The following is a 24,133-nucleotide window of genomic DNA, read 5'->3' on the forward strand; positions in this document are numbered from 1 at the left end:
TGTTTTTTAAAATATATATTTCATTGATTTTTATAGAGAGAAAGGGAGAGGGAGAGAGAGTTAGAAACATTGATGAGAGAGAAACATTGATCAGCTGCCTCCTGCACACTCCCCACTGGGGATGTGCCCACAATCAAGGTACAGAACTTGGGACCCTTCAGACCGCAGGTTGACGCTCTATCCACTGGGCCAAACTGGTTAGGGCACAACCTTTTGTTCTTAAAGAAAATGATAGCATGATACCAAAATTTAAATGAAAATTAAAGGAGCTAGAAAACCAAACAGTTTTGAAAAAGGAAAACAAAGTTGGAGAACTAACACTACCTCACTTTAAGACTTTGTTATAATGCTACCGATATAAAGGTGTTAGAATATAGATTCCCAAAAAAGACACATATTTTTGAGTTAGGTGCCAAGTAATTTTAATAATGGGGAAGAATAATCTTCTCAGCAAATTTTCCAAAGGCATAGCTTGATATTCCTTTGGAAATATAGGAACCTTCATATCATACACAAGCATCAACTCAAAATGGTTCATATACCAAATTATAAGTAGTAAAACTATAAAAAATCTAGAAAATAAGGAGAAAATCAACAGAACTTACAACAGGCAAAGACTTATTAAATAGAGTATAAGAAACAAAAACTATAAAGGAAAAAAAATGAATAAATTGAGCTTTATCAAAATCACAATTTCTATTCTTCAAAAGACATTAATAAGAAAAGAAAAAGTCAGCTCTAGCTGGCTTGGCTCAGTGGATAGAGTGTCAGCCTGCGGACTGAAGTCAAGTTAGATTCCGGCCAAGGGCACATGCTTAAGTTGCGGGCTTGATCCCCAGTAGGGGGTGTGCAAAAGGCAGCTGATCAATGATTCTCTCTCATCATTGATGTTCCTATCTCTCTCTCCTTCCTTCCTCTCTGAAATCAATAAAGAAATATATTTTTAAAAAAAGAAAAGGAAAAGTCAAACATCTTTAAGACAAGCCATAATATCCACAAAACACATATGTGACAAAGAATTCATATCCAGAATGTATTTTTTAAAACTCTCATAACTTAATTTTAATATAATAAATAACTCAAAAATGGATAAAAGATCTTAACAGACTTCAAGAAAGATATAAAAATAGCCAATAAGCACATGAAAAGATGTTCAATATATTTAGTCAACAAGAAAACACAAATTAAACCCCAATGAGAGTTCCTAGAATGATTAAAATTAAAAAGTTTGGCAACAGAAAGCATTGGGGAGATGTGGATCAAATGAAACTCTCATGCACTGCTGATGGAAATGTAAAGTGATATCACCACTTTAAAAAATAGTTTTGCAGCTTCTTATAAAGCTAAATATATACTTCCCATACTATATTACCCAGAAATTATGCTTTTAGATACTTATTTAAGAACTAAAAAAAATATTCCCACAAAAGACTTGTACATAATGTTCATATCATCTTAATTCAGAATAACACCAAACTGGGAACAATCCAAATATCTACTAACAGGTGAATACTACACAAATGGTGATATATCTGTACAGTGCAATACCTACAATACCTCTCAGCAATAAAAAGGAACAAATTACTAATACATACAATAATGTGAATTTCAAAAATATGTTGAGCAAAAGAAGCAAACACAAAAAGAGCACATGTTGTAAGATTCCATTTAGATGAAATTCTGAAAGAGGCAAAACTAATTTATAGTGACAGGAAGCAAACCAGTAGTTTCCTGGAGCCAGAGATGTGGGGAATTGATTGTGATTGCACATGAGAGAATTTTTAAAAGTTATAGAAAGGGTCTATATTTTAATTGTAGTGGTGGTTACACAGGTGCAAATATTTGTCAAATTCATTGAGCTGTATAATTTTTATAGGTACATTTTATTATATATAAATTATACTGCAATAAAACTGATTAATTTTTTTTAAAAAAAAGCAAAGTACAAAATATGCATTTCTCTCTTTTCATGATAGTGCAGACTGTAAATATGATTGTGCAAGCTGAAACTGTAAAGTGATCTTAATTGTGGGGGAAATTATGATTGTTGCATGGCCTTTAAAAATTTTTATGAAAACATGAAAATCTCTCTTATAGGGAAGTAAAATATAATAAAATATTTATTTAGTATATTATAATCTAAAATATTAGAACCCCTGAGGATTAAAGGGTTTTATTTCTTTGTAAGAAACTTATTAAGAAGAAGATTTAGCTTCTTCTTATCCTATAATTTACAATATGGAACAAGCATTCTTTCTATACCTTGGCAAATTGTCATACTCCTTTAGAAGTTTGGATCAACTTCCAATAGCATGAAACATTTCTGAATTACAATTTTGTGCATTTTGATGTTGCCATTTTTTCTATGATGTCTTCATCTTCTTCATCACAACCACTTTCCTCACCCATGTTATTAAGTTCACCTTTACTAAGCTCCTTTGGCTGCATGGCTAGAGACTCTCAAAGGCTGCAGCATCAACATTCCATAGTCAGCTTTTACTTTGATAACTCCACTTATGTTTAATTCAAATTTCACTGACAGCATTATCACTTTTGTTTCTTGACTGCACTTCCTTTGTTGTTGCTCAAATCCCCTATACATTTTGACAAAACCTCATGTGGGTTTATCACTGGGGGACAAGAAGTCAATATAACTACATGCTCTTCTGTTTGTGCATGAACTTAGTTTCAGATGCAAACTGAAAACACTAACAGACTGAAAGAAGCCCTGTGATTTGTTAAATACCTTTATTTGCAAAGTAATCTGTGGACTGAAGGGCTAACAATGAAATTTGTACTTTATGCCATTAGTCAGTTTATATACCACAATAACTGAAGTCTGAACTATTTTTAGGAGACTGGTATTATTTAAACCGTGGTAACTGAAATTTGTACATACCGTAACTATTCAAAGCCAGAGCTGCTTGGATAGTATATTACCTTTTGTAAGAAAGAAGAATATATAAATATATGTGATTTTATTCTTGCAAAAAAGAAACACAAGGAGGATAAACCAGAAAGTAATGAAATAGGTTATCTATAGTGGATGCTATGAATAAGGCAGAGGAGATAGGGAAGGAGTGACAGTTTTCTGAATATACTTTAAGATTGTTTAACTTTAACTATGTTAATATTTTATATATTCAAGAAAGAATACTAATCAAAACTCTAGTTAATTTTAGGGTGTAGAAAAACTCTAAAAATCTCATATAATAGAAACTAAGAACCTCAAATGATAACATAATACTGCAAATAACTTTGAACAAAGCACTTAAACAATCAGTTTAAAAGATAATGGCAAGCAAATCTTGAAATCACTTTGTTATGGGTCTAGCAATTCTTGAAACTACTTTCTGTGTATTTTAGGACTAAGTAAATATATTCATAATGTTGGGAACTAGAGTCCTCACTGCTAGAAAGGAAAATACAAAGATGGAAAGGGGAGAGGCTAGGAAGAAACTGAATTGGAGGTATTAATGTGAATCCATGCTTTTGAAGGTGTGAATGTGATGGTATGCATTTGTATGTGTGTGTTCCCCATTCTGTCTGCTGAAAAGGCCTAGATATAGTCACAGCCATTAGCCATGCATACACCTAGCAACCAGAGCTAACTTTCTAAGTTTCTACTATTCCCTACTGAAAAGGAGCAAGGTTTATGGGTAAATGGTTCATTTCATGAGTGGCGCAGGGAATGTGTAAGAAAGTAATAAAGTCCTCAATAAAATGATAGAGGTATAACAAAAAGACACAGGAACCAGCTTAAAGAGGTTCTTACTGGCAAAACCAGTTTAGTACAAAATCAATCTAAATCTAAAATAAAGTATATCTAGAATAACTTGGCATGAAAACAAATAGTGGCAATAATGAAAAATAATTCATTGGGGAAAAACACACATACGTGAGCCATAAAATGAATGTATAAAAAATAAGAGAAAGCTCTTCCTTACAGTATAATGCTAACTATTATAATAAATATAGAATAAAATATTATAAGTGGAGTTAGAAAATTGTCCCCCCTTAAGGGTGGGCTGAATCAAGTAGAACTGAATTTAGCAAAAGTAACATTATGTCACTTTCTAAATTGTTTACAAAAAGAATGTGGCTTCTATCTTGTTTCCTCTCTGTCTCCCTTACTTTCTCTGATAGAAACCAGATGCTATATTTTGAGCTGCCATGGAGAGCTCCACATGGCAAAGAACTGAGGTAGGTCTTCAGCTAACAGCCTGCAAGAAATTAGAGCCCTGCCCAGCCAATGAGGCTCAGTGTTTGAGAGTCGACTATGACCAGAAAGTCACAGTTTGATTCTTGGACAGAACACATACCTAGGTTGTAGGTTCAAGATCCCTAGTATAGGGCATGCACGAGGCAGCCAATCAATGATTCTCTCTCATCATTGATGTTTCTGTCTCTTTCTCTCCCTCTCCCTTCCTCTCTGAAATCAATAAAAAAATTATTTAAAAAAATAAACTAGGGCCTTTATTTCAACCATGAAGAACTGAATCTCACCAATAACTATTTAAGAGCTTAGAAGTAGCTCCTCCCTCAGTCGAGCCTTCAGATAAGACAACAGCCCTAGCAGACACCTTGATTATAGCCTTGTGAGAAACTTTGAGGCAGAGGCATCCAGATTACTGACTCACAAAACCTATGAGATAATAAATTGTTGGTTTAAGCTATAGCCATATTCCTGACCCACAAAATAAATGAGATGATTATTGTTTTAAGCCACCAAGTTTTAGGGTAATTTGTTACACAATAATGGGTAATTTATATGCTACTAAAAATGCCTAGTTTAAATATAATCACAAAGAAGCATAAAACAAACTAGAATTAAGGGCATCTTGGAAAATAAATGGCTTATAGTCTTTTAAAAATATCAGTTTCATAAAAGACAAAGCAAGGCTGAAGAACTGTTTTAGATTAAAGTTACCTAAAGAGACATGACAACTAAGTACAATGCATGATCCTGGACTTGAAAGAATATCCTTGTTCTTAAGAAATTCACAATAAAGTGTTTAGGATTAGAGACATCAAGCTTACAACTTACTTTCAAATCCTACATAATAAAACCCTAATATGCAAATTAACCAAACAATGAAATGACTAGTCACTATGAACTGATCACCAGGCGGCAGACACTCAATGCAGGAGCTGCCCCTTGGTGGTCAGTGCGCTCCACAGGAAGCTCCACTCAGCCAGAAGTCGGTTCACGGCTGGCCAGTGCAGTGGTGGTGGCAGGAGTCTTTGCAGCAGCACTAAGGAACAGTGAGCAAAGTTGTAGAGAGCAGCAAGCAGGTGGACGGTAAGGAACAAGGGGTCCTTGACTGTGAGAGGGATGTCTGCCTGCCAGCTTGGGCCCTAAGCTGGCAGGTGGACATCCCCTGAACTGGGAGAGGGCACAGGCCAGGCTGAGGGACCCTCCCCCATCCAGTGCATGAATTTTGTGCACGGGGCCTCTAGTACACACACAGAAATACTTATACACATGTGTAAACACACAAATATATATAAAAATTATAAAGAGAATGAAAAAGAGGGATTATAAAGGTAATATAACAAAATACAAAATATTAACAATAGCTGTATCTGGATGAAGGATATATTGTTCTTTGCACAATTCTTGCAACCCTTCTGTAAATTTTAAATATTTTCAAAAAGGAAAGTTAAAAATAGAACTTGCTATGAGATACCTATCAAAATTACAAACCTATTTACTCTTTGACTCAGAAATTTTACTTCTGGGAATTCATCCCACAGATATAATGCATATATGTAATATAGTGCAGGTACAAAGCTATTGAATGCATTTGATTGGAATAATCAATGATTGGAAACAACCCAAATATCAATTTACTAATCAGGAGACCTATTAATATCACATTGGAATTCTAAGTGGCTTTTAAAAAAATAGCTTTCTTATGTATTACAATGGAAATGTTTTTAAAGTATATATTGTAAAGTGAAGAAAGCAAGATATAGGACAGTGTATAGTATGCTATCTTTTTTATAAGAAAAGTGAGGAAATAAAAATTATATCTATATTTGCCCATATTTGCATAAAGAAATGCTAAAAAAATAAGAAATTAATAAAATGTTTACATAGGAGGCAGAAGGAAACAGAGGTCAAAAAGAAGTTAGACAGGAATGAGAATGAGATAATATATATCTATTATATTGTCTTGATTTTCAAATCATGTAAATGTGTTTCCTATCCTAAAGGAAATTACTAAGATTGAGGTAGATGGCAGACCTATAAAGATGCAAATGAAAAGATGTCCCTAAGATATTATTAACTGGGAAAAGCAAGTTGCAGAACAATATATGGGGTGTCCCAAAAAAATGCAGACACATACTTTAAATAATTATAAAGGCAGTGTTTATTATGATACATTTCATTTTCAAAACTGAGCTATCAGCTATTAATGTGTGTATACATTCTGGGGGACATTCTGTATATACTATAAAATGATCCCTAGTGTGCCAAAAAAAAAACAAAAAAAACAACCACCTACTTTTATATATACAAAAATGCTTATAATAATCAGATATTAACAGTAGTGACTTCTTGGGGATGATTCTGGAGGCAATATGAGGATGTAGAGGGAATTTGATGTTTTATTTTTTTAATTGCAGTATTGAACTCAATGTGTTTTGGCAAATATATACATCTATATTATCCACATCTTTATCAAAATATGGAAAATTTCTGTCCCCCCTAAGGGAAAAGAAGTTCTGCCATTATTTGGTAGGTATGTTAGAAGTTCTACCACACTACTGGTTTAAACCTAAATTAATTACTGAGTTAATTAATTCAAGAAATATTTAGAACTTAATAATATCAAGCACTGTTCTAGGCCTTAAAATATAGCATGAAAAAAAATTTTTGGCCATCAAGGAGTTTATTATCTTTTTTTAAATATATATTTTATTGATTTTTTACAAAGAGGAAGAGAGAGGGACAGAGAGTTAGAAACATCAATGAGAGAATCATCAATCAGCTGCCTCTTGCACACTCCCCACTGGGGATGTGCCCTCAACCAAGACACATGCCCTTGACCGGAATCGAACCTGGGATCTTTTAGTCCGCAGGCTGATGCTCTCTATCCACTGAGCCAAACCGGTTTCGGCAAGGAGTTTATATTCTTGTTGGGGAAACAGAGTGAACACATTGATGAAGAAACAAATATATATCAGAATAAAGTCATAGAACAAACAGTAGTATATTTTTAATATGATTACTGAGGAGTCTATGTTTAAGGTGTGCATTGGTATACAATCTTCCAACAATTTTATTATTATTACTATGCATTTTTATCCTAAACATTTATCTAAAATGTTATTGTTTGTAAGTCAAAAATAGATGGTGAAGAGAAACTGAGCTTAAATATTTCCATGGAAAACATACAAACAAGTAAAAGAAAATTAAATGATAACAAATTAAAAAGCCTGATAAGTTTTAACCCAAACAGAATTCCAGAGGCAGAAAAGAACCAGGACCAGTCTGAAGAGTGTGGTGAGCAAGAATTAGAAACAGTGAGATTCTGCAGGTGCTGGATGTGTTTTATTTTTTTAAATATGTTTTTATTGATTTCAAAGAGGGGAAGAGAGGGATAGAAACATCTATGATGAGAGAGAATCGTTGATTGGATGCCTCCTGCATGCCCCACACTGGGGACCAGGCCCACAACCCTGACATGTGCCCTGATTGGGGAATCTAACCTTGACCTCTTGGTTCATAGGTTGATGCTCAACCACTGAGCCACACCAGCCAGGTTGGATGTTTTTAATAGGAGATCAGGAAGAAAAATAAAACATGGGTAGTTATGCCATGATCCCCAAAACACCAGTGTAGAGCTATTAGGAATATTATCATGCTCATTCTAGTAAGTATCTACCTATCTGAAGGGATTTTCACAATGGAAGAAATCAGAGTAAAAGAATGCTAACCATATATCCAACCATACCCCTAATATCTGTACTTGGACGTTTTTCAGGATTTCAGACTTAACATGTTTACAACTCAACTCTTGATGTCTCTGAAATCTACCCTTCATTAGTCTTTCACTTTTTATGAAATGGTACCTTTGTCCATCCAGTTTCTAAATTCAGAAACCTGGAAATGACTCAATCCCTCTTCTCTTTCATCTACGGTATTTATTCAGTCAATGATATTTTATTGAGGATTTACCACTTGCCAGGCAATGATCTTGCCAGACACTGGCGACTATAATAACCAAAGTATTCCCTGCCCTCATGGAGTGTACATTCCAGCCATTCCATTATTGGCTTGTTGAACCGATTTCTCCATTCCATCCATTTATTTCTATATTCACTGCTTTCCTTTCAACCTGTTCCAACTCTGTTTCTTACCAGGAATGTTTCATAGTCTCCCATCTGTTCTCCCTACTTCCACTTATAACCCTCATAAATCAAGTCACCTCACAGCGGACAGGGTAATGTTTTAAAAATTCAAGTCATATATTGCCACTGTATTATTTAAAACCTTTCAATAGTTTCTCAGTTCAAGCATACTTAGAATAAAATCCAAGATATTTCATATAGTTTACACGGCTCTACTTATTTTCCATTTCTAGCCTCCCTAACCCTTTTCAATTGATCACCTTTTCATTTTTTATGACCTTTCCATATGCTATTCCCTCTGCCTGACATTTTCCTCTTTAATCTCCTTGTTACCTAGCTAACTTCTACTCATCCATCCTTTAGGTCTCACTCTAAATATCTCTTCCTGAAAGAAGCCTTTCCTGACTCTTTGGACTGTGGTAAGCCTCCCTGTTACAAACTCTCCTAGCATCCTTGTTTTTCTCTGAGGTGGCATTTATTAGACTTATAAAAGACCATATCTTAGAATGGTGGCCCATTAAGGCAGGAATCATACCTGCCTTGGTCACTCCTGCACCCTTGGCACCTAGAACAGTGCCTTACATAAAGCAAGCAGTTAATAAATTCATGCAAGAACCACTCACTACTAGACTTGGGACAGGCTCTTGTTTTGGGGTGGGCTCTTCGGAACTTACACACTGCAGAGAATGGGAGCCTGGACTTATGTAGAGGTGGTTTAAGTTTATACTATCTCCTCTCACATGTGGGTCTCGTACAGCATAAGAATAGAGCACCCTGTACCTCTTGTTCTTCAAAAGCATATGGAATATACAAAAATATATCATTTTTTCTGTCAACTAGCAATGAGCAATCAGAAAATAATATAGTAATATTCAGAACCTTCAGGTATATAGGAATAAGTTAATGAAAGACATTCAAGATATCTACACTGAAAATGATAAAACATTGTCAAAAGAAGTTAAAGAAAACCTAAGTAACTAGAAATATATACTACTCTCATGGATTGGATGCCTCAATATTGTTAGGATGATCCCTCCCCTAATGAATGAATAGATTCAATGCAACTTCATTCAAAATCATTGCAGGCTTTCCCCCTCTGGAAAGTGACAGATTATTTTAATTTCTTTGGAAAGACAAAGAACCAAGAATAGTCAAAACAATGTTGAAAAAGAATAAAGTTGGAAGACTTACCTACCTGACTTCAAGACTTACTATAAAGCGACAATAGTCAAGACAAGAAGATAGACCAATAGACCAATGGCACATGGTAGAGAGTCTAGAAATAGACCCACCTATAGCAAATGATTTTCTTTTCAAAATATTTTTATTGACTTCAGAGAGGAAGGGGGAGGGAGAGATAGAAACATCAATGATGAGAGAGAATCATTAATTAGTTGCCTCCTGCACTGGGGCATGTACCCTTGACTGGAATCGAACCCGGAATGCAGACCTATGCTCTATCCACTGAGCCAAATCAGCTAGGGCTCAATCAAATGATTTTCAAAAAGTTTACCAAAGCTATTCAATAGGAAAAGAAAAATATTTTCAAAATATGCTGCTGTAAAAACTGGGCATCCATATGGAAAAATAGAACCTCAACCCTTACCTTATTGAATTGCTACCTCATACCACATGTAAAAGTCAATTTTAAATAAGGTAAATAGAAGAGTCAATAGTTATCATCTACGTGCCTTTTGCTCACCAAGAATAGTCACTGCTCCCTCTAAAATACTGCTGAGCAAGTATTACACAAGATAAAGCCAATACATCCAAGTGACATATTGGTGGAGATGCTTGCCTATTCTTGGTTTCCAAGCTTTAGCCAAGTTTTTAGGTGAGCATCAGAATCCACATTGAAGATGCCAAACTATCTGATTTGCTGAATTCCTTTTAGAGACCAACATCCAGGTAGCATTTATAATAAAAAATGACATTGCATAATGGACAATAATATGGAACACTACTATGACTAATCAGACACACTTTTATGCTTCTTACTACTAACATTATCTTTCTATTATCTTACCAGTAATACTCCTTCCACTCTTTTCAATTCCCATATTATTCACTTTAACTAATTTCACTTTCCAAAAGTTACTGTTTCCTTTCCTTTTCTTTTTTGTTTTTATAGTTTAGACTCCAAGCTTCTAAATCACTGACAGTGACATATAAAGGAGAATTTTATATGTGAATGTTATTCTATAATTTTTGAAGTGTTTGTAAACTGCAAGTTCAGTGAAAATGTTAGCTATGCTAACATTACTTGGATCCACTGTTTAATCACCTGATTACAAGGAACAGTCCATATCCAGCATTCTTCTAGTTCAAATTCACTTTAAGCATTTGAATTAGCCACAGTGGAAGAGGAGATATGGCTGGCAGGTCCCACGTTGGGGTCTGAGGTGCAGAATTAGGCAATGGAGGCACCAGGAGGGTTGTTCTCAACCACATGGACCACATAGGCAGCCTGGTGGAAAACTAGCACATTGTTGTTGATGTCACCAGTGTAAGGTGATGCTTCTGCTGGAGGAGAAGGGTAGCTTGCTTTTGTTAATGGTCATGACTGTGACATTGTACTCCTGGTCCAGGGCCCCATCTGTTAAAAGCTTGTAGTAATTATTCATGGAAGATTAAATTCTGAAAGGTGCATTTTCTTGTATCTCTCCATTTTCTCCCAAATCTGGATCCTGTGTTTTAAACAGAGCAATTACTGGGTAAGGTGCAGAATCTTTAGGAATCACTGTGGAAATAGAAGTAAAAATCACTTCTGGGACTTTGTCATTAGCATCCAGAATTTTAATCTCAACTGCAATGGACAACCAGTTCCCCTCTGCTCCTGAAACCATGGAATATTTTTGAATCTCTTCGTAGTCCAATGTGCTTAAAGTGTTTATTCCTCCACTATAGTGATCAATGCCAAACTGGACATGGGTACTCTGGGCTGCAAAGGCATAACTGATTTTCACTCTGAGGCCCTCGTCCAGGTCAGTGGCCCTCACCCTCACCCTGGCTGCTGGGAAATGGCTTCTCGAAGACTGACCCTGTGTACATTCTGGCTAAAATGAGGGGTGGGGATGTTGTAGTTGTGTTGCTTCCAGGTAATCCTCACCATCTAACGCTGCGGGGTTAAGTGATGTGAGCTTTGCTTTTCCAGGTCCAGTAGCTTCTTTAACACAAGTTCAGTATGTTTGTTTCCATTGTTGTTTTCTTTTACTTGAAGACAAATATAGAGTTACTGTGAAGGCAGTAATTTTGTAAAGGAATTGCTTCCAACACCAGGATCTTCTGTAGATTCTATTGTGAATTTTGCTCCAGGCTGGGTCAACTCACATATGTAACTAAAAGTACTCCTCCTGCCGAAACCGGTTTGGCTCAATGGATAGAGCGTTGGCTTGGGGACTGAAAGGTCCTGGGTTCGATTCCGGTCAAGGGCATGTACCTTGGTTGCGGGCATATCCCCAGTAGAGGGTGTGCAAGAGGCAGCTGATCGATGACTCTCATCGATGTTTCTAACTCTATCTCTCTCCCTTCCTCTCTGTACAAAAATCAATAAAATATATATTTTAAAAATACTCCTCCTGAACTAGGGGATCATTTGCATATTGAATATTTATAGTAATGTGAAAAATAATTAAAGGACTTTCAACTATTGTTTCTAAACACATGATACAAACTCGAGCATGTCGTCATATTCACTCCACGTCCATCTTGTTACTCACAAGTAAGTCTCTGTTTTCTTCACTTGGAGTGAAGTATCCATTTTCTTAATTAACCCATAGCTTCTGAGTGGATAAGCCTTGGACATAAAGCTCAGATCTTTGGCTTAGGAAAGTCATCCAATTTCCTTATGGAAACTCCTCATTTATCATTGTTTTCACATCGGCTGGTAGCAGTGCTCTGAGTCCTTACTCTAGAATTGTAGCCTGAAGAAATCAGAGTTTGAGGTTCTGAAGAGTTGAGAGCAATGAGAAACGGATGTTTCTCACTGGAACTTGCAAGTTGAAAGGCAGTAGTACAGTCTATTCATGTGATTAAGTATTCCTGGGAATTGATATCTTCAGTAATTCCAGTATATGAAGTCAAAGCAATGACTTATTTTTACATCCTCCTGATGTTTAAGAGTATTTTTTAGGCTGAGTCTCTCTTGGGGGTGAATTTTTTTCATATAACACAGTCTCAGGATAAACTATTGGCCGAATCTTCAGTTGCAAACATATAGAAAGCTTCTAAGAAGTGTCACTACATGGAAATCTCATGGACTTAAAAATTTTGACAAATTCCCAGTTCTTTAGCTTTGTACAGATAGGTCAGAGAGCTTATTAGGAATCCAATATAGAGGGAAATCACGTGTAAAATAATTGGATAGACCACTTTTAATCATTTTTTCCCCAGATACCACTTTCTAATCATTGAACTCAAGCCTTTTATTGAGTATTAAGAAGGTGTGTGTAAACCACTGTGTGAAATGCTTAAGACTTAAAGATAGGCCCACAGAGCTATTAGTACCACCACCCATCATGCCGTCTTCATGACATTATGCTCCAGTTCCTGGTTGGATTTACTTTTAGAAACCTGGTTGGAATATGTCTCGCCCAAAATTAGGACATGCCAAACCTGGCTAAAAAACTTGAAGAAATTAAAAAGGACATTAATGCCAAGAAGAACCCCCCTAGTTCATGAGGCCAACTCCAGCACTGGCTCCAGGAAATCCTGACTCTGCTCTTCTCCAGAGCCTCCTTTACATCAGAACCAAAGCTTCTGTCTTCTGTTCAGTCTCAGCATTTGCTTTGAACACAAATGGGGCCACAAGTTAAGAACTGTGCTTACTTTCCCAACATTCTCACCTCTTCCCTTCCTCCTTCTAGCACTTTGGAAGGTCCTAAGACTGGAATTATGGTGCTAGATTAGTAAACATGACTTTTAAAAAAGATATTGTAAATTAATATTGTCCTCAATATTTACAGGGTAGGTCTTTAAAAAATAATTTTTTATTTCAAAGAGGAAGGGAGAGGGAGAGAAACATCAATGATGAGAGAGAATCATAGATCAGCTTTCTCCTGCATGACCTCCACCAGAGATTGAGCCTGAAACCCAGGTATGTAGCCTGACCAGAATTGAACCATGTCCTCCTGGTTTATAAGCAGACATTCAACCACTGAGCCACACGGGCCACACCAGAGTAGATCTTTTAATGACTTCTCTATGAGAAAGTTTGAAGGTACTGATTCTTTTGCATATAGATAAATTATTTTATTTGAGTCTATGGTCTATCTGATGGCAATTTCTTCACATTTTCTATACCAGAGCTCTTCCCATTTGGTATACAGAAAGCTCATCCTCTATCATTTGATATAATTTCATTGCTGGAACCAGAGAAATTATCAACAAATATCCTAAAGCTAGGGTTAATATTCTGCATACCATTAGCTTAAACTCACAGTCCAAATAAAATCAACTCCAACTTTCAGGGTTGCTAATCCACTTTCCAGTTAAGTCATCCTAGCAATCCTAGTGGGGTAAATCAGCCATTTAAATAATATGTTCCGTGTTTAGGGTACACTATGGTTCAGATAGAGAAAATTTAACACTCATAAAATTGTCCCACCCAATAAAGTATTTTCCCTATCTTTTATGACCACAGACAGGGGCTTTTCCGTCAAGAATGTTTCTAGGCACTTAAGATTTTTGAATTAGCTTTCATAATAATTTTAGAACAGTATGTTTTACTTCCACCACAGACTATCCCTTTGTACCATGTGTAGAAGCACACACATGATTATTACTTTTCCCAAAAGAATGTTAAGTGTGCCGACATTAAAAGCATGACTCCTTTTATTAACAATGTAAAAAAATGGCTACTGCCTATTAAGTACATCCCTGTTTCCCCGAAAATAAGACAATGTCTTATATTAATTCTTTCTCCCAAAGTTGCGCTAGGTCTTATTTTCGGAGGATGTCTTATTTTCGGGGAAACACGGTACTACGTATGAAGCATGTTATGAACCAATGATATGTTATCATAAATCCTCACCACAATTTTACAAATTATATATTGTAATCCCCATTATGTTGAAACTGAGATTAAATAACTTGTCAAAGGTGATACCATTAGGAGTTACCTTGTTGCAGAGCTGCTATTTTTCCATCAGACTACATTTTAGAATACTGATATCAGGTAATCCCCAGAGCGCATACATTTGTTCATTCATTCACTCAACAACCATTTAATGAAGCCCATTAGCTCAAATTGGAAGCATAGTTAAGATTACCGATACTTGAGATATAGCCTACGGGTCATGATTAACCATTGCTCTTACTCTTAAGGATTATCATTAAATCGGGTAAAATGAACAGAAGCCAGCATATTTGGACAATACTAGTTAGCCTCCCAAATAATTTCTGTTGTGAGCTCCATCTTTCCTTCAGAATTGACCACCATATGAAAACTGGCACTGTGATAAAAAAAAATTTGATAGCTTTTACAAAACTACAGGAGTGACATTGCCCTCTATTCTCCTCAAAATTACTTAGAAAGCTATTTAAATTCCATCTGTAAGTTAATGTTTATACAAAGCTTGCATACTCAAAACTCCCTTTTAAAAAATCATACACAAATAGAACCACACTGTATTTCTGGATTTTTTTTTTTTGTCTTGGTTGTCAAGAAGCATAAAGTTGTATGTGAATCTTAGTAACAGTCTCATTCTAGGGTCATTTGATTTTCTTTCTTTCTCTAAATATATATATTTTATTGATTTTTTTACAGAGAGGAAGAGAGAGGGATAGAGAGAAAGAAACATCAATGAGAGAGAATCATCGATCAGCTGCCTCTTGCACACCCTCTACTGGGGATATGCCCGCAACCAAGGTACATGCCCTTGACCCTAATCAAACCTGGGACCCTTCAGTTGGCAGGCCGACACTCTATCCACTGAGCCAAACCGGTTTCGGCTCTAAATGTTTTTCAATATCTTTTATAAGTCTAGAGTTTAATTAACTATTGTATTTTTTAAAGTAGATAGGCAACAAATTAAAAAAAAAGAAAAAAAGAAGGAAGTTATTCCCTGCATTATTCCAGACTAACCAAAATAAATCAGGCTTCTCACAGGTTCCAGAAATGTTTTCTTATGAATAAGTATGTAAGCATTCAATTTCTTTTCAACATTCTACAATAAGAATACGTTTGGTTTTTTGTTTTTTTTTCAGGAAACATTTAGAATCTGTGCATGCCCCAGAAAATATTCCGTGAGTGTGAACATTGTGGGAAATTTAACATAAGAAAAGAGAATTACTACTGCAAATCCAACAAAGTGCCGAAAAATGTGCTCAAAACACAATTTGTAAACTCTTAGTGTTCCACAAAGTCATCATTAAAATAATCAGGGTGGGTAAAATGGGCAAAAGAAATATCTAAACTGGAAACACATACAGACATTATATTCCCGAAATCTATAATGGGGGTGAAAAAAAACCCATCTCTTCAGTTTTTCCTCATGAGAACACTTATGCATTTGCATATTTCAGTGAGAAAGTTTTAAGTAAGAAATAAATTCACCATATTTGGAAGCTCAAGAATGATTTGAAACCATGAAATAACTTAACACACTGAGAAAGTATAAATGTTTGTGTCTCTAATGACCAGAAGAAACTAAATGCATTTTATGAATTTGTCATGTAAGGTGTAGTTGAAGTCAGTCAATTTATAAATGTATTTAAAATATCATTTTCATCAAATTAGATTTACTTCCTTGAGAAGAATTTGCGTTCTTATCAGATAAATTGGCATCAGATGTTCAATATAAAACTCTTGCATGGCCAATGAAAAATAAGACCAATTAAAAGCAGGAAGAATTTTGTAGTTTGTTAATTAAATTAGTGAAACTAGACAGTTTCTTAACAAGTATTTTATAAAGTGGATACAGCCCGGCACACATGTCTGGATTGCAGGCTCAATCCCCAATGTGGGGTGTGCATGAGGCAGCCAATCAGTGATTCTCTCTCATTATTGATGCCTCTATCTTTCTCTACCTCTCCCTTCCTCTCTGAAATTAATAAAAAATGTTCTAAAAAATAAAGTAGAATAATATATTCATTTTTATTTTTTAATAAATATATTTTATTGATTTTTTACAGAGAGGAAGGGAGAGGGATAGAGAGTTAGAAACATCGATGAGAGAGAATCATCGACCAGCTGCCTACTGCACACCCCCCACTGGGGATGTGCTCACAACCAATGTACATGCCCTTGACCGGAATCAAACCTGGGACCTTTCAGTCCGAAGACCGATGCTCTATCCATTGAGCCAAACCAGTTTCGGCAATATATTCATTTTTAATATAACATACACAAGTACATGAAAATTTGTTATAAATAAGGTGTGAGGGAAGGCCTGAGGGAAAGCGAGGGGTTGTCATTGGTGTCTGCCATGTATACATAACTTTATTAGTATCTGCTTTATAAATTCCCAATACATACTCATCACCTATAATAAGAGATATATTGCTCAAAGCTCAGAGAAGAGTATTTGATATGGACTCACCTGAATTAATGCATGATTATCTCTAGAAAACACTGAATCACCTGACGGCAAAAGAGGCTCGCTTTTCCCACAGCTCTCCTGGCTGATGAGTGTGTCCGCATAGTTGGGCTGAGGGAAGATCAGGTGACTCTTCCCAGAGTCCGCGGTGAGGGAGACCTCATGGGAATAGGTCTGCAGGAATGCCTGCACCCCGTCCACGCCCACAAAGTGGGAAGCGGGCACGCCGGCAAACCCGCTTCCTGGAGCCTGGAGCAGGCGCAATTTGTGCCAGCGCCTCAGCCTGAGCGCCAGCAGCACGATGACAAAGGCGAGAAAGACACAAGAGACTGCAGCCACTGCCACTACCAGGTAGAGTGTAAGGCCCGAGTCCTCAGGGTTGGCGGGAGACTCAAGGCTACTTAGGTCGGCCAGGACATCTGGGATGCTGTCAGCCACGGCCACAGTGAGGGTGACAGTGGCTGAGAGAGGGGGCTGGCCATGGTCCTGAACAGCCACCACCAGGCTCTGCTTGAGCGCATCTCTGTCCAGCAGGGCCCGCGCAGTGCGCACCTCTCCCGTGTGCAGCCCCACTATGAAGAGCCCAGGCTCGCTGGCCTTGAGCAGGCGGTAGGACAGCCAGGCGTTCTGGCCTGAGTCTCTGTCCACCGCCACCACCTTGGTCACCAGGTAGCCCAGTTCTGCAGAGCGGGGTGCCAGCTCTACACCAGTAGAACCATCAGTGGGGAGGGCAGGGTATAGGATCTCTGGTGTGTTGTCATTCTGATCCAGTACAAACAGGCTCAGGGACGCGTTGCTGCTGAGTGGAGGGTCCCCACTGTCCTGTGCCATCACTTGTAGCTGCAGGTCTCGGAACTGCTCATAGTCGAAGGAGCACAGCGCGTACAGGACGCCAGTGTCTGAGTTAATGGAGATGTAAGAGGACAGGGGAGCTCCCTGGACAGTGTCTTCTACCAGAGAGTAGGTGACCTGGGCGTTCTCTCCATAGTCGGGGTCGTAGGCGGTCACGGAGACTACAGAGGCTCCTCTGGGGTTGTTCTCTGGGATATAGGCGGTGTAGAAGGCATGAGAGAAGGCGGGTGGGTTGTCGTTGGTGTCTGCGACATTCAGGAAGATGTGAGTTTTCGTGGACAGGGGTGGGCGTCCTCTGTCAGTGGCAGTCACCGTGATATTGTAGCTAGCGACCAGTTCTCGGTCTAGGAGCGTGTCTGTCACTAAACTATAGTAAGTTCCATAAGACTTTTCTAATTTAAAGGGCAGGTTCTCTTGGATAAAACAGACCACCTGTCCATTTTCCCCAGAGTCTTGGTCATTCACATTTAAGAGGGCGACTAATGTCCCTTTCGGAGAGTTTTCCACAATAGTACTGGAGAGAGAGGTGACAAGCACTTCAGGGGCATTGTCATTCACATCCAAAACCGTGATCAAGACTTTGGCTCCCGCGGAATAGCCCGCGTTATCCGTTGCTTGCACTTCCATCTCATAGAATCCCGATTCCTCGTGGTCCAGCTCCCCCTTTGTGGAAATTGCCCCTGAATTGCAATCCAGCTCGAAAAGCTGGGCCGCCTTCTTGTCCACATAGCGGAAGGAATACGTCACTTCCGCATTGGCGCCTTCGTCGGGGTCGGTGGCGTTCACCAGCAGCAGCGTGGTGCCCACGGCCGCGCTCTCGGGGACGCTCGCGCGGTACTCGGGCTGCGCGAACGCCGGGGCGTTGTCGTTCGCGTCCAGGACCGTTACTCGGATGCGCGCGCTGCCAGTGCGCACCGGGTCGCCGCCATCGGAGGCCCAGAGAACCAGGTGGTGAACAGCCTTCTCCTCGCGGTCCAGGGCGCGCTCCAGCACCAGCTCAGGGTACTTGTTCCCATCCGCTCCGCTTTGGACCGCCAGGGAGAAGTGAGTATTGTTACTGAGCTCGTAGCTCTGGAGAGCGTTTCTCCCGATATCAGGGTCCCAAGCGTGGGGAAGGGGGAACCGCATCCCAGTGGCTGCGTTTTCGCTCACTTTAATTTCTAATTCACCTTCCAGGAAGGAGGGGGCGTTATCATTGATGTCCCTCACTTCTACCACCACCCCGTATATTTTCACTTTATCCTCCATCAAGATCTCCAGGTTTAGCTGACACTGTATGGCTCCCATACAGAGCTCCTCCCGGTCTATCCTGCCCGCCGTGACCAAGCTGCCACTGCGGGGATTCAGAGCGAAAAGTTGCGTCCTACCTCCGGAGACGATGCGGACTCGGCGCTCCTGCAGTTCCCAGGCCTCCAGCCCCAGATCCCTGGCGATGTTGCCCACCTTAGAGCCCCTTTCCAGCTCTTCAGGAACCGAATAATGGATTTGGGTGCATCCAGGTTCCCACAGAATCCCCAAGAGAAGTCCCAGCAGGACCAGCCCTCTGCAGTCCTGGTGCAGTGGCACAGGAATCATTGTCAGTTTCCTGGAGCACTATGTCGATGTCAGGATCGCTAGGTCCGTCCCTGGAATCCCGCAGCTGGGGGACCAGAGCCCCTCCGTTCAGTTTCCTCACGGTCCAGGAGGGGATGGTTAGTTCTGTCGGTGCTTTGTGCTTCAGGCGCGTGCACAGCGGCAGGAAGGATCCCTCTGCTTTTCTCTCCCTGATTGGTGAACAGCGGCGCTCAGAGTCCTAACCAATTACTGCACAATCTTGAACTCCGAGAAAAGAATTTTGGTTTTCAGACCTCAAATAGCTCCACCTACTGTTCTTCAAATAGGGATGGCAGTGAAGCCAATTAAAATGACAATTTTTTTTGTTTGTTTTAATAGAAACTTCAGGGAGCTTCTTTTTATTTCCCCATCAAAACTTTTCACACAGGGCCACTCTCCTAAGATTATTTTCTGTAGCTGTAGGCATATTCTGGTATTCCAACAAGCTTTTAAATGTTGAAATTTCTATACACAGCAATTTTTTCCTTCATTTTAGTGTACCTGCATTGAAATCACCAATACCCCCCCCCCCACAACATTCCTACTATGGGACACCTCCCTAGGACTTTTCCATGTTGAGAAATCATATGATAGAATAGTTTAAAATTCCTCACGCATCTATAAGTTGGGGCAAAATTTTTCATAGATTCTTAAATTTTTATAAATGAAAGAACTGCTTAAACAGGGTGTTGACATTTAAATTTAAAAACCAAGCTTTCATGATAATATGGAAACGTAAAAATTAGAAATGTGATTGTACACATTATGGAAATCACTTGACGTTTATAGAATACACATTACCATTTAACATTTTTAGAACAAAACTGAAGCATTCCAACTTGCAATTACTAGAAATAAGGGTAGTACTCTATAATCTACTAAACCATGCTATTCCAAAAGAATGTGCAGGAAAATTAGTGATCCAAAGAATAATATACACTTACCTTTTTCTGGTTAACAAACCTAATTCCAATTACTGATAATTATTAGCAATACATTTGGAAGCCCATTAAAATGTAAGAAAAATTCTCACTGTTGTGCCTTCATGAATGTAAATATTTATATTCCGAGGATAAGCACTTTGACAGGCTGACCATCAAATAATATTTTTTTTTAAATTGGGAAGAAATATACAGGTGGATTTGAGAAAAGAAAGGGCATAAAATTGACCTACTCACTGAGATTCAAAGAATCCCTAGCAAGAGTACTGGAATATTATAAAATCATTCCTAAGTCCCCCTTTAAAAGCCTTTTCTCATGCATTCTCCTCTTTGTAGTTAATAAAGAAAATTAAAGCAAACTATTTGCAGATGAAAGGCATTCATTGAAAACTCCTGTGAGTAGAAGCAACAGAGTTAGAGCTTAACTTATTATTCTCCTCAGGGACACTTACTATCAAGGATGCTTCCTTAGAAAGATCTTGTGGCGGGACGATTTCTGGCGTCATAGAGAGAAAATTAAACATTGTTTTTTGAGAATCCGAGGCATCATGTAGATTGTAGGAATAAGGCAAGGTTCCCTCACTGTAGTTGGGAGAAACCCCTGGTCCAGTCTTAGTACAAAGACTGTGCTGAAAGCAGCGCCAGGTAGCCAGGCTAGAGGAGCGTCTCAGGCGCACAGCAATGGCCAGAATGACCGCGAGGAGGAAGAGCACTGAGATCAAGGCCAAGGCCACCACCAGATAGAACTGCAGCTCAGCCTGGGGGTCAGAGGGCTCAGGACTTTCGCTGAGGTCTGGCAGAGCCTCTTGTAGGCTGTCAGCAAAGACCAGCAGCAGAGTGGCAGTGGCTGACAGGGGTGGCTGTCCCCCGTCCCGCACGGCCACCAGGAGGCGCTGGCGGGCCGAGTCCCTGTCGCCCAGAGCCCTGGCGGTGCGCACCTCGCCCGTGCGCAGCCCCAGGCTGAAGAGCCCGGGCTCGCTGGCCTGCAGCACGTGGTAGGACAGCCAGGCATTGTGTCCCGAGTCGGCGTCCACCGCCACCACCTTGGTGACCAGGTAGCCCGGCTGCGCGGCGCGCGGCACCGTGTCGAAGAGCGCGGAGCCGTCGGGCCCCAGCGCCGGGTACAGCACCCTGGGCGCGTTGTCGTTGCGGTCGCCCACCAGCACGCGCAGGCTCACGTTGGCGCCCAGCGGGGGCGAGCCCTGGTCGCGCGCCTGCAGCGTCAGCTCAAAGGCGCGCAGCTGCTCGTGGTCGAAGGCGCGCTGCGCGAACACCACCCCGCTGTGCGCGCTCACCGACACGTAGGACGACAGCGCCCGCGGCTCCAGGTCGCTGGCCACGATGGAGTAGGACACCTGGCCATTGGGTCCCAGGTCGGGGTCCGAGGCGCTGACCTGCGCTATGGAGGCCCCTGGCGGGTTGTTTTCTGGCACGTGGACCAGGTAGGCTGACTGCTGGAAAACCGGGGCGTTGTCGTTGATGTCTCTGATGTATAGGGTGACACTTCTGCTGGATGAGAGGGGCGGCTTGCCCCTGTCGGTGGCTGTGATAGTGACATTGTACTCCGGGATGTGTTCCCGATCCAGAGCCCCATCTGTCACCAGCTTGTAGTAATTTTTGGCGGAAGACTGAATTCTAAAAGGAACTTCCTCTTTTATGAGGCATATGACCTCCCCGTTTTCTCCGGAATCCTTATCGTGTGTTTTGAACAAAGCAATCACCGTTCCGCGCTCTGCATCCTCGGTTATGGAACTAGACACCGAAGTGAACACCACCTCTGGGGCATTGTCATTCTCATCTAGAATTTCGAGTATAATTTTGCATTTGGTGGCCATGCCTCCGCCGTCCTTGGCTTCCATGATTATGGTATAACTGCTACTGACTTCGAAATCTAAAGGGTTTTTGGATTTAATTTCTCCACTTTGATGGTCTAGCATAAACATATTTTCAACATCCCCTAGTATTCTGAAGGAGTACGTGATCTCTGCATTAATGCCCTCATCCTGGTCGGTGGCTGTCACCTTTAGCACAGAGGTGCCCGAGGGCAAGTTCTCTCGAAGGCTAACTCTGTACACATCCTGACTGAACACTGGGGCGTTATCATTGGCGTCAGTGACCTCAATCCTAATTCGAGTGGTGCCGGTTCTGACCGGGTCACCTCCATCCGCCGCTGTCAGGACCAGGAGATGGGAGCTCTGTTGTTCCCGGTCCAGGGGCCTTTCCAACACTAATTCTGGGGCATTCTTGCCTTCAGATTTATCCTTGACCATCAGAGAAAAGTGCTCATTATAGCTGAGTTGGTAACTCTGGAGAGAGTGAGGCCCTACATCTGCATCTATAGCAGATTCCAAGTCAAACCGAGTTCCTGGACTTGCAAGTTCATTGATTTGTAAAACAGTGCTATTTTGGGGGAAATGAGGTGGATTGTCATTGATATCTTCTATCATCACGTTTATGTGAAAAACATTTAGAGGATTCTCTGCTACAATCTCTAAGGGCACAACACACAAAGGGTTTTGATGGCAGAGCGATTCCCGATCTATTCTGTCACTCACAAGTAAGTTCCCATTCTCCGCGTTTATGGCAAAGTATTGTTTCTCTGCACTAACTCTGAGGTTGCGGGTCGATAAATCTCGTACCCGCAGCCCCAGGTCCTTAGCAAGATTCCCCACTACAGAGCCCCTAGCCATTTCTTCCGGAATAGAGTAGCGGATCGGATCGGAGAGCGCCCCGCAGAACAAAGGCAGCAGGAAGAGAAAGAGTACTTGCCACCGCCGCGGGGTCCTGCTCCTCTTCGCCCTCGTTCCCATCCTTCTGAGCCCTGCTGCAGCCTCTGGCATTGAGAAGATGCTTTCTTTACAAATTGTGCTTAAATGTCTACTTCCACCGCGGAGAAAACTCAAGGCTCCCAGTTTGCAGGCATCCCAGTCGGTACTCCGGAATCAGATTTGCCGAACAGTGAGCCGGAGTCCGGGGCCCCTCTCCTTTCTACTTGCTTCTGTGACTACACAAAAAACACCCGGTGAATCCTGGGCTCCAGCTCTTGCAGCACGTTGGCCAACAGCGGCGCTCAGAGTCTGCTTAGAAAACTGCAGGCAGAAGCCTGGCAAATAATGAGAATCGGTATACCAATAGCTGTGTTGGACTGATGTCTAGGAAAGGAGGCAATTGGTTTCCCAGTGCCTGTTTCCCAGTGTTTGCTTCAAAATAAAGTTCCCTAGAGATGGGATCCCATAGAAGAACCATAAAACCACCATTGATAAAAATTTGTCTTTTTCAAATCAGAGGCAGTGCAGATATTGGAAGGACAAAGCAAAGTCTTCTGACTTAGAACAAAGACCACGTGAGAAAATAGCTCCCCCAAGTGGTACGGGGGAATTTTGACAGCCATGAAATGACACCTAGTATTAGATTCAATCTTATGTGCAGGTTAATTTCCCTCCGCCATTTGTCAGGAAACTGGAGGAGAGTGTAAAGCTATATAGGTTGTACTCAGGATAAGGATGGCTAATGACACCAAGTCTTCCTTGTTACTTATAAAAAAAAGATTTGTGAAAGGGATTAAGTATTTTACACTTACATAATAAACAATATAAAAGTATACCCTAATAGGTTACCATAGGAATTTAGTGTCATGAAATGTGAGGGCTTTTTATTTGTCCTTTTATTTAAATGGACCATATGTTGCATTTTATTACTACCTCTGAGTCAAAATAACCTTCTTAATCTCAAGTTTCAAAACCAACTTTTTCTTTTCCAAGATCTTGGTTGCCAGCTCCTAACTAGTTCCGACTACATTTTTAAAAACATATTTTTATTGATTTTAGAGAGAGGGAGAGGAAAAGAGAG

General features: G+C 40.1%; 1 protein-coding gene and 1 pseudogene across 12 annotated transcripts in view; one reads left to right on the forward strand and one right to left on the reverse strand.

Moving 5' to 3' along the window:
• Window positions 1-24,133, reverse strand: part of LOC118711856 (protocadherin gamma-C4) — a 107,063-nt gene that overhangs the window by 46,981 nt on the left and 35,949 nt on the right. Inside the window, exon 1 of one of the 12 annotated variants that reach the window (XM_036425293.2) lies at window positions 20,737-23,844. The exons of 10 other annotated variants lie outside the window; for them this stretch is intronic. In XM_036425293.2, coding sequence (XP_036281186.1) covers window positions 20,737-23,124 — 2,388 coding nt within the window. In that variant the 5' untranslated portion in view covers window positions 23,125-23,844. Of the gene's footprint in view, window positions 1-16,901; window positions 20,343-20,736; window positions 23,845-24,133 lie in introns of those variants that run through there. One more of the 12 variants, XM_036425289.2, reaches the window with a different exon arrangement.
• LOC118711865 lies at window positions 12,883-13,306 on the forward strand (annotated as a pseudogene).

The sequence above is a fragment of the Pipistrellus kuhlii genome, unplaced genomic scaffold, assembly GCF_014108245.1.
Source record: "Pipistrellus kuhlii isolate mPipKuh1 unplaced genomic scaffold, mPipKuh1.p scaffold_m20_p_8, whole genome shotgun sequence".
Taxonomy (NCBI): Eukaryota; Metazoa; Chordata; class Mammalia; order Chiroptera; family Vespertilionidae; genus Pipistrellus; species Pipistrellus kuhlii.